Raw genomic sequence first — 12,294 nt, 5'->3', positions numbered from 1 at the left:
GTCATGGTGCAAAGGACCCTAGGATGATTTTACTCCAAACCATCCCTTTAAGAGCAGCGATATGATGTAACTACTAATGGAATGGAAGTAAAGAAACCAAAAGAACAGCGACTTCAGATTTATCGTTGTGAGTGTGAACGGGACTTAAAAGCCACTTATCCACCGTCAAGCCAAACCATTATCATTGCTTAACCGGTCCATTCCGTGCCGATCCGGCCCAGCAGATCCGGATATGGTTTCATTTTCCCCCGTGGGGCTGATAACGGAGCTCTTTGGAATTTAATGTACACAAATTCATTTCTTTTGTGACACAAGAGTGTACTGATGATATGAGATGTAAATAGCGACCGCGTTATGGAGGATGTTATGGCGTTATGGTTGGCTAACCGTGCTGAGAATGCGTGTAGTGAAGTCACCACTCAGGATTGGTCACTGTCTGTTGCTTGGCTGCCAGCGCGCTATTTGAGCGAAGTAAACAACCGTTAGCCAACCGTGCGGAGAATTCCAGGCCGAGAACGGTTTGTAATCCTGCCGTGCCGAACCAAGGTCAAATGGAAATATAACCGTTCTTAGAACCATTCGACCTGATGGTGGAAAAGCGGCTATAAAAGTCACCATGAAATAAATAAATAAATAATACAATATTGCAGTGTTTATTATAAATGATTTATCTGTGCACATCATTATTTTTTAAGTAAACATTAACTTCCCCTTCCCCTCCCAATGACATCTCTTCTCTGATGAGTGTGTATCAGCGCGAGGGCAGGATAATTATCCCTCCCCTACAGGAACCTGTCACTCACATGAGATCACAGCAATTAACAAACGACAACGATGTAATCAATTCCCGGTGGATCAAATCAAGTCCCGCTCCGAGGTTGAGCCGGTTCACTCAGATATACGTCACAACAGGGAAGAAAAGACTATTGCAACTCCTGTTTCAGTCCAAATTTAAGGCTATGTTCGTAATGAAATACTAGTGTACTGCATACTGTGCAGTATGTACTGTACACTGCATACTTTTTAAGACGCCATGTAGTATGGAGAATGATTAACGCTGATAAACGCTGAACGTTTTGAATAGAGTAGTATGGTACGTTGTGGTAACATAATTTAGCTAGTGGTGTTTAATTAGGAAATCAGGTTATTTCTTCAGTTAAAGGGATAATGAAAATTAGCCCATGATTTACTCACCCTCAAGTCATCCTAGGTGTATATGACATTCTTCTTTCAGGCAAATACAATCAGAGTTATATAAAAAAAATGTCCTGGCTGTTGCAAGCTTTATAATGGCAGTGAATGGCTGTTTCCAAATAAAAATATCCATGTTTAAAACTTTACAAACTGTAATCTGTAACTTCCGCTAACTGTCGTACGTGCGTTCACGAGAGACTGGCGTTCCAGTGTAGGGCGCAGGCGTAGCGTAAGTTTCGCTGATGAACGCGGAAGCACCCAGGATAGATCAAAACAAAACACCGGTCATGAATTAGAAGTCTAAAACAAACTTGGTTTTTGCGAGAACTAGCATATTCTCACCGGAGCGTCCTACGCTGGAACGCCAGTCTCTCGTGAACGCACGTACGACAGTTAGCGGAAGTTACAGATTACAGTTTGTAAAATTGTAAATTTGGATATTTTACACAAACGCATTGCTTCGCTTCAGAAGGCCTTTATTAACTCGTCAGAGCTGTGTGGAGCACTTTTATGATGGATAGATGCACTTTTTTTATCATGGATAGATGCACTTTTATCATGGATAGATGCACTTTTATCATGGATAGATGCACTTTTATGATGGATAAATGCACTTATGATGGATAGATGCACTTTTATGATGGATAGATGCACTTTTATCATGGATAGATGCACTTTTATGATGGATAGATGCACTTTTATCATGGATAGATGCACTTTTATCATGGATAATGCACTTTTAGGAATTCAAAAAAAGTAACAGCCATTCACTGCCATTATAAAGCTTGGAAGAGCCAGGACATTTTTTAATATAACTCCGATTGTATTCGTCTGAAAGAAGAATGTCATATACACCTAGGATGACTTGAGGGTGAGTAAATCATGGGCTAATTTTCATTTTTGGGTGAACTATCCCTTTAAGCAAATGCTTGCTATAGTGCCCCTAGTGGAAACACTTAGAATGCAATGCCTACGTGTGTCATGAATTTTGAATCAAGTTAGTGTGTGTGCATTCATGCATTCATTTAACAATTTAAGATGCTGACATCATGTCTGCTGTGTTAAATAAAAAGACTCTTTTTATTCAAAGGTAAGCTCACCTTGCGATAGAGTCTGATCCAGCGTGCAAAAAGCGCATGCTTGCAGAGTCTGGACGGAGCTCCGGAGTCCCTCCTCTTCCCAGTAAACGCGTTGAGAACCTCCAGCTGGGTGTCGCCTGCCGTCCAATTGACACTGTAACACACGGACTTCCCCTGCTGCCTGCAGTCACTGTTGCTCAGGCCTGCGCATGCAAGAAAAGAGAGCGAGACTTAGTTAGAGAAAGCAGGAGCACTCGAGGGAGGTTCTATTTAGCATGTGATTGCTGAAGTGTTTCATTAGCAGGCGAGCATGTCTGTGTGTCGTCTGTGCTATCTTTGAGGTAAACACTGGTTCCAGGCACAAAGGATCTCTCGGGCTCCTCAATCATTGCCGCATCACTACACCAATTAGCATGGCATTCTTTCTTCCTTAAAGTGGAGAGTATGATAGCATGCCCATGAGCTGTGCTGCCGACTTCTGAAATGCTTTACATGAAACACAATGGCGTAACATGTTTTAATGCGGTAGCATGTTTGCTAAACTGTGGAGAGTATTTATAAAGGAGAGCATTTTGACAGCTGTGCTACAATTTTCTGCAAAGTCATTTACTGTGAATATTTATACATTTTATGTTTATGTTTAGCAAAACATGCTAGCTGTGGACTCATTTTTAAGCAGCCCTAAAGGGATAGTTCACCCTAAAATGTAACTTTTGTCATCTTTTACTGATCCACTCTCATTTCAAACCTGTGTGACTTACTTTCTGCTGAGAAATATTGCCAAAATGTAAAAAAAAAAATTGATAATGGCGCCTGTGACTGCCAAGCTCTGAATGGACCATATGACTTGTGCGCTATATTCAAAGTCGTATGAAGCCATGTGATTACATTGTGTGAGGAAAAGGACACATTTTATGCAGCATTTGCTGGAGCTCCTATCCTGAAAAAGAGCAGTTGTGGGCATTGTGTCTCTTTTTGTTTTCCACCGTAGAAAGTAAGTCATATAGCATTTTAATTTTAAGATGAACTATTCCTTTAATCCTCCTGCAAATCTCAGAATCTCTATCCAGGGCTTCAAACAGGTGGACGAAATGGTCTGCTATTATAATGTGCATATCCTTTAATGCCGTAACGCGGCGTCCTTCTTGGAACCTCGCTCACTCTTTCACCGTGTAATTTCACACTCTTCATTCCGTTTATCCCTATATGTCTATAATAGAGCACTTAATTTGTATTTTACCTCGAGCAGGCTTCATCATTTACTGTCAGTCACAATGTTGTCGTCTATCCATCATGCCGAGTATTTTACACAAGATGCTGCTAAATGTGATCGCTCTGTATTTGACATAAAGCTACTCTTAAGTGCCACTTTGTATCTTCTAAAAGTGATGTGCTAAAGTGTTTGACCCGTATTTGAAGGACGTCCTCACTAAAGTCCTGCAATCTCATTTTTGCTGTCAAAGGGTAGGAGTTTGAGTGAATCATGTAAGAGTTTCACAGTATGAAGGTTACCATTTAGACACGGCACCTTCACCACTACAACATGAATTTGAGTTTCCAATCTGGTCCATTTGCTGGTCTAGTCTGGTTTAATGCTGGTCAAGCAGGTGAACCAGCCAATCAGAAGTCTTGCTGCTTATACTAGTTATGTAACTTGGTTAAGCTAGTGTGCTTTGTTTAATGCTTTGCTAGCTCTTCTTCATCCCAGTAGTTTGGGACTTTATACTGACACCTACTGGCTTGGATGCATTAAGTTTGTTTACTAACTGCATTAGTTTATCTTTTATTCCTTTTCTTTTTTAAATGGATATTCATGGATTCAGTCTGAATGAATTTTCAATTGTGTGACACAGCTGGTCATGTGATCGCAACATGGTGTCCATGAGGTTACAACCTTCTTCATGTCGACTAAAACATTTTTCTTGGAAGACTAGTTTTCGTCTTATGTATGTGTATATTATTTTAATATTTCTTAACCTTTTAGCGCCTTCATATTCTGCACATTTATTATACGGTACATTGTTTGTAAACATACTGTTGTTTGGAGCTTCAATCTAACATTTGCATAATAAAATGCAACCTACGTTAAGTAAAACACATTTTAATGACCTCCTCTGTGCATAAGTATGACTAAATAATGAGTCAATAATAAACAAATAATGAGTCACAGGAAAAGTTTGAAGGAAATAACAGTCATTTTTATTTTCCCTCAAGCTGTCTACATTTACTGACACTAATGATTTTGTCTATCCTTCATGCAGAGTATTTTACACTAGAATGCTGCTAAAACACTAACTGTGATATTGTATTTGAGACAGGCCTACAGCTATACCTAATCTACTATATATATATGCTAAAGCATCTGAGCGTTTAGTGCAGGTTTGACAATTGAGGACAGTCTCACTTTTGCTTCCTTCATGATAAGAGATCTCGGACGCTTCTTGGGAACTCTGCACCCTTTTTGATGGCGATGCCTAAAATAACCAGTCCATTTTCCCCAACAAGAGAGCCCAGACAAAGGAAGAGAAGCTCATCAATGGTGGTGAAAAGGGCCGTGCCGGAGACATGCGGCCCACTGGGCGTGAGAGGAAGAGTGAATGGATCTCTCTCCTCTTCAATGGAAGTGATAAGGTGTTTGATGAGATTGACTTGGAGGATGGGTAGATCCAATAGAGCAGTCCGTCTGCCATACTGAGGCTCAAGAGAGCAGTTTAACAAAGTGATGGAGCGAGACAGAATGTCCTCCGTGCGCTTAAGGTCACATCTGCTAGAGCATTGGCAAGGTCTGAGGTTAAACAGTGCATTCAACCTATACATTTTATTGATATATGTGTTCCCTTAGAATTAAACCCATAACCTTGGGCTTGCTAGTGTAAAGCCCAAAGTATACTTTGCTCGTCCTCGTTTCGCGACAGTCCGTGTGACATAATTTTCGCCATCAGGAGGGTCTAGTATAGCGTAGGAAAACCCAGACAAACTTCCGGCAAATTTAGATTTGCTCTGCAAGTAGTCTGGCAAAGAGCTCATTCAAGCCCATTTCTAATCCGTCCAAATCGAGGCACCAATCAGAAACGTTGAAGCGGGCTTTACACGATGACGATCGCTCTGATTAGTTTTAGGTCTATCCAATTGCGCCCAGAGGCATTTGAGCGACGTCCGTTGGTGAAGCGCAGCAACTTTTAAATGCATTATTATATTCAAATTGCAAACACATGAGGACAGTCTCCATGAAAGACCCACTGGCAGATGAACGTGCCAGTTCTCTACGCTACATTTCTCTCCGAAACGATAGGAAATGAAATTAGATTTAATAGAGGATTTTAACTGTGACAAGATGATTGACAGAGCAGTTTACGTGACAGGATGCACGCGACAGATCCGTCCGATAAAGATGACGAAGTAGTATGTCCCAAAGCTTGCCTACTTTTTTGCTACACATTCAAAAGTAAATACCTTTTCTTCAAAAAAAGAGTACATACTTTTATGGCGTAGTGTAACTTAGGCCAATTGGGACGCAGCATATGGCTTTACACGATGACGATCGCTCTGATTGGTTTTAGGTCTATCCACTTGCGCCAAGAGGCATTTGAGCGACGTCCGTTGGTGACGCGCCTTTGGAAATTAGTTATTAATGAAGCTTTGCCAGACCATAACTCAGTTACTACTGAGAATGGTCTGGTTTTAACCAGGCTAGGTCTAGTACTGACGTGCAGCCCAATTTTTGTGTCCGCTCAGGCAGTGCACGTTCAACAGTGCATCGCAAGGTGAATTGAGACAGAGGAGTCCACTAGGTGGAGATGCATGGAACCGGTCCTACTCAACCCGCTCCGAGCAGGATTCGAACTGGGGTCTCTGGTGTGGGAGGCAGGCGTGCTATCAAGAACGCTAAAGACCATAGCCTCTTGAGGCCAGGGGAGTGAGGTTTACATGCACAGCTCTTACTGGCCTACGTTACACCCGACCCCTTAAACCTCACTCCCATCCGGGTCACGGCACCAAATGTAACCGATCCTACTCGTCCTGCTCCAAGTGGGATTCAAACCGGGTCTCCCGCGTGGGAGGGGGGGCGCTAACAAGAACGCTAAAGACCGCAGCCTCTAGTCTAGCGTGTCTCTTGAGGCCAGGGGAGTGAGGTTTACATGCACAGCTCTTACTGGCCTACGTTACACCCGACCCCTTAAACCTCACTCCCATCCGGGTCACGGCACCAAATGTAACCGATCCTACTCGAAATGCTCCGAGTGGGATTCAAACCGGGTCTCCGGCGTGGGAGGGGGGGGGGCGCTAACAAGAACGCTAAAGACTGCAGCCTCTAGTCTAGCGTGTCTCTTGAGGCCAGGGGAGTGAGGTTTACATTCACAGTTCTTACTGGCCTACGTTACACATGCGTAGTCGTGATGTATTGTGCAGTAGTTAGAAGAGTGCGGAAAGAGCAATACAAAACACGCTGAAACAGAAGAAGGAAAACCAAAAAAAAAAAAAAGCTAAATTGATGAGCATTAATATAAGGAGATCAGAAAGTACCCACATTTTTACAATTCGTGTTTGAAAGACTACAAAAAATGTGTTCAGGTTGGCAAATTTGTGGAGGGAAGAAAGCAGGTAAATTAACTAAATTTTGAATGCAATGATGGATCCGCTACTACTTCTATCCTTTCGAACGAATGTCCTGTAAATGACACGACTCAGTGCTGTCCTCTGACATTTTGTAGAGAATAAAAAGCAATTGCACTACTTTTAGCGGGATTCGAAACAGAGCCAACCGGCATGGGAAGTGGGCATGCTAACAAGTCACTAGAGCGAATCTTGAGGCCATGGGAGTGAGGTTTACATGCACAGCTCTTACTTCTTAGCCTCCATTACTCTCATCCCCTATTTAGCATCCTAGGAAACCCACCTCCCATGCCAGTTGATGCTTGTTTGAATCCTGATCGGAGCGGTGCAAGTAAGACCAGTTACACTACATTTCAGCAGGGACCTTCATATTTTATAATGTTAACTGACCAAACAAACACAGTCATTAAACATACTATTGCTCAGAATCTATTTAACATTTAGTGAATAGAGAACAGAAAGTACCGCTGAGTAAAGGCTGGTTTCGGCGGTAGCAGTTGGGCAGAGGGCCGAGTCTCTCCAGCCGGTGGTTCATCATCCTGGAGAAGTGACCCGTGTGTCTCAGGCTGCCCACCGTCAGGCTGTACAGATACACCGGCTCCACAAAATGACTGAGCAGCGCCCCCTGCAGGCCGAGCACATTCCACCTGTAGAGAGTGCAAAGGGGTTAGGAAAAGTGTAGTCTCGTCCCAAACTTTTGACTGTGTAGGTGAGCATATTACGCCCACTTAAAGAGCAAACACACATTAGCAATATTTTGCCTAAATTTCACGTCCATTGTCAATAGTGTAGCTAAGTATGATACACAGCTTACACAGAAGTCACTTTTAAACAATCAATGCAGCGTATCAAAAACTTGAACCGTTCTGAAATCTGCGCAGAGCTTTCGCCCTCACAAAACAATTCCCAATCGCGTGTATTCCTATCGAAATTATTTCTCTTGGGAATATTCGGCAAACAACGTTAAATGGTGACCAGACATTTAGACAGGAAGACTCCTGATCAGCAGGTGTAAACCACATTTAGCTAACTCTGACATTTGTGATTTCCAGCAACTATGTAATCTTCATAAGTGCCCTTTGTATCAACCCTGTATTCACGAAAATTACGTTAAGAGAGCCAATCAGATTGGAGCTTGTGATTTCAGCCGGTTTGTGCCAATTTTGTGGGCGGGATGGATGGATGGATTGATAGATGTTAGATAAATGACAAAATGGCTTTTTTTTAAAGTTACATTTGATCACAGGCTTAATTCAGGCAGAATCTCACCAGACTGAATAAACATTTTGTTTTTAACCTCAGACTGTAAGCTAATGAATTTATGAAAAGCGCAATCATTTACAAATATTAAGCTAATTTTTACATCACTGTTCTTTTGCTTAATTAATGTCTCTTTATCATGCCAGTAATGATTGCAGGCATCTCTCTCTCTCTCTCTCTCTCTCTGCTCGTCCCTGTTCATGACTAATAAGCCATTATAGTTTTTGCTTTCCCAAGCAGTCAATTAACACGGGTCGCTCTTTAAGAGCTGCCGCCCAGCGTCTCAAATCCGTTTACCTGAGCAACAATCTGCTTGTGAAATCTCCTGCGTATCCAGACAAAATTATTTTCTATTCTCTCTCTTTCTGTCTGAGATTCTAGCTAAACAGAAATGACTGGGCTTGCAATATTAATTTACCCAGGAGGCAACGCTGTGAATTAGAAACATCTTTTAATTCTCATTGAAGAAAAGCCATCTGGCTGCTGCAGAAACACAAACGGGAGACCCTCCTCCTAACCTCCCTCATCCCTCCATCATCTCCCTCCTCTTGCCCTCCCTCTCTCCAGTGCTGTAAAACGACGGACCATTAAAATAATGTGTTCATCTACATAAAATTCAAATGGAATATGACGGATCATATTCACAGGCTTGCCATTTATGCCTTCAATTAAAGCACTCATCAACTTAATTAAACATTCACTCCACTCAATCAGCCTGGCATACCTTACTGCCTCCAGACCATAATAACACCTACCATAACTCTGCAAAAGTAGGAAGCTCACTGTATCGAGTCCAGGGGAAAAAAATTACCAGGGGAATAATGACACCTAAACTTATACAAACACAATTATGAAGAAAAAAAAGAGACAAATACCTTATCATCATTTTATTTTATATTTGATTCATAATGTTCCATTAGGCCTATCAATTCATTTTATTTTATATTCTGAATATATCTAATATATATATATATTTATTAATTGTTTTATTATTATTATTATTATTATTATTACTATTATTAATAATAATTTATATAAATAATGAAATACAATATATTTTATTTGAATATTTCTGTTATTTTATTTTAATATCTTATGCTTTATAAATATTTACTGGAAACATTAAAGAAATATTTAAGATAATTTTTTTTTTTTTTTTTTTTTTGTAGTGGGGCCAATCAATCTGATTCATCATTTTAATAATAATATTACTTTTATTTTATTTCATGTTTTATTTTATTATTTTATATATTTCATAATGTTCCTATAGGCCTGTCAATCTGATCATTTTTATCAATTTTATTTTATATATTTTAATATTATTGTTATTATTATTATTATTACTACATTTATTTTATAAAATATAATACAATATAGAACATTTTATTTGATTGTTATATCATATTAATATTATTATTATTATTCTTAATATCTTATGCTACATACATATTTACTGGAAACAAAATACATATTTAGAAAATATTTTTTTTGCAATGTTATTGCAGTGGGGCCTAATCTGACACTTTTAAAAAAATAAATTGTATTTTATATTCTCAATAAATCTAAAATTTAATTTGTATTAATTGTATTTTTTAAGTTTTAATATATTATATAATAAAATACATTTTACTTTATTTTATTGTTTTCATTTTATAATCACAATAGTATATATTTATTATTCTTAATAATCTTATGACATATAAATATTTACTGGAAAAAATATATATATTAAGAAAATATTTTTTTTGCAGTGAGGTCCCATTATTACAGAGCAGCTTTCCTGTGGCGGATAATGATGGAGGATAATGATGTGAGGTCAGGGGAAATGATGAAGGGATGAAGAAAATGACTGCGAGTAAGGATGAAAAACAGGGTGCGCTGGTTGAGGGCAGTGGAGATGAATGGAGTTGGTCTATAAGGGACTATAAGGACTTTAAAGCTGTTCTCCAGCCTGCTCTTGATGGTGACCTTGATCAACGGCTCCTCTGAGTTGTGGGCTCAACAAAAGAGCGGGATAACTCAACGGGACATAGAATGGAAAAGGAGTGGCACTCAGAAAAAAGATCTGGATGCTCTATTCTGTCTTATTCTGTGTGTGTTTTTTAAAAGTAATTACTTTAACCCTGTACGATGACCTAGCCAGATAGAGTCAGACCCTTGTGGTCCTGGCCGATGCAATCTGATTGGTCAAATGAATGGCCCAGGGGAGAGAGCGTCACCTCGGTGTGACTCTGTCGATGTGTCCAGACTAACATACACACATTACATGTAGGGCTTAGTGATTTACTGACAGGAATCAGGTATTCATTTGAGTATTGCTTCTATTGTCATCATGTTTACAGCGCACACTTTAGGGTTACAAACATTTCAATGAGGGAAGAGCAGATGAAAAAAAAAAAGTGTATTTTCCCCATTACTGAAGAAAATTAGCTTCTGCTAAGCCCCGCCCCTTAGATACTGTTGCTATGCTCTGAGAGGCATTTATACTTGGATGATTCTCAAAAAAAAAAAAAAAAAAAAATTATGATTACAAAAAAAACATGCAGGTCAGGTCACCTCAAATTATAATATTGTGATTTTATGATTTTTTTCTCTCCCAAAAAAATATCATAGGTGGTTTCTATTTTTAATACATTCAGGAAATTGGCATAAATTCTCATTATTGCTAAAAAAAAATTCTTATCATGAAAACCCATGCATTTTGTAAATTTTAAACGGTTGATTGTGCATAGTAGTTTTTGTTGTACCGCCTTTAATTCGTGCTGAATTATTTTCTTTTTTTAAATCTTTGTATTACAGCATTTTATTTTTCATTGTGATACAGTATTACAGTGATGGGAATCTAATGAGAATAAGCATTGAGAAAATTAGAAATTACAAAAAAAAAATTGCTTAGTGACATGCAAAATACAATTTCTTATTTTAATCATTTTAGTTAAAAGTACGGGTTGAGAATATTACCTCAGTATTAACCTAAAATCATGATATCAACAGATCATAGACTTGACTTCTGCTTACAAGAAGTGTGTGTAACAGACAGTAAAGTAAACAGAAAGGTTCACACTTCTCAGCTTGTCAAAGTGCACATAAACAAACAGAAGCAAGTAATGGCGGTAATTAAATCAAACATATGGCAGTCAGCTCATACACGTGTGTGTGTGTGTGTGTGCGTGCGTGCGTGCGTTTGTAATATTGTAAAATATTATTATAATTTAATGTAACTGTTTTCTATTTTAATATATTTTAAAATGTAATTTATTCCTGTGATCAAAGCTGAATTTTCAGCATCATTACTGCATTCTTCAGTGTCTCATGATTGATGATCAATACTTTTATTCAGCAAGGATGCATTAAATTGATCAAAAGTGACAGCAAAGACATTTATAATGTTACAAAAGATTCTATTTCAAATAAATGGAATAGAACTTTCTATTCATTAAAGAATCCTGATAAAAGGTCCATAACTGTTTTCAACATAATGAATGTTTTTTGAGCATCAAATCATCATATTAGAATGATTTCTGAAGACTGGAGTGAGTAATGATGCTGAAAATTCAGCTTTGATCACAGGAATAAATGTTACATATAATCAAATAGAAAACAGTTATTTTAAATTGTCATAATATTTAACAATATTACTTTTTTTTTGCATTTTAAATCAAATAAATGCAGCCTTGGTGAGCATAAGAAACTTATTTTAAAAACATGAACAATCTTACCGATCTCAAACTTTTGAACAGCAAGAACACTGATGAATCATGCACATTAGGGTCCAGATTAACACTGTGACGTATCTCATACAGAAGCTAATTATTGAAGGATTATGAAAGCACAGCTCGTCATAAGACAATAATGGTGATCACGCCAGTCCCAGAGCATGGGTTTGAAGAACTCCCTTCCTCAAGGCAAATATCACACCAACCTTTCCCTCGGCCATTATAATGCCGTGTAAAAGTCGCCCAGCTTAAACGAGACTAACTCGCCCTCATAAAAACTAATCCTCTCATAAAAATAAACCTTAAATCAATACACTACCAGCACTTGAGCTTCACAATCACGCTTCAGAGATGGTCAGCCTGCTTTGTTGAATCGCTCTAAAATGGCACAATATCACCTTGGACACTGAGGCTAAATGTATACTCAATAA

At 38.7% G+C, this 12,294-nt stretch overlaps 1 protein-coding gene across 1 annotated transcript in view; it reads right to left on the bottom strand.

Annotated features, from left to right (window-relative positions):
• Positions 1 to 12,294, bottom strand: part of adarb2 (adenosine deaminase RNA specific B2 (inactive)) — a 194,125-nt gene that overhangs the window by 4,649 nt on the left and 177,182 nt on the right. The window contains exons 8-9 of the mRNA XM_082184323.1: positions 7,353 to 7,534; positions 2,295 to 2,476 (exon numbers count right to left, since the gene is read on the bottom strand). Coding sequence (XP_082040449.1) covers positions 2,295 to 2,476; positions 7,353 to 7,534 — 364 coding nt within the window. The remainder of the gene's footprint in view (positions 1 to 2,294; positions 2,477 to 7,352; positions 7,535 to 12,294) is intronic.

This window comes from Leuciscus leuciscus (assembly GCF_965113295.1).
Source record: "Leuciscus leuciscus genome assembly, chromosome: 11".
Classification (NCBI taxonomy): Eukaryota; Metazoa; Chordata; class Actinopteri; order Cypriniformes; family Leuciscidae; genus Leuciscus; species Leuciscus leuciscus.
Note: the sequence above shows the minus strand (reverse complement) of the source record. Positions and strands in the feature narration are given on the sequence as shown.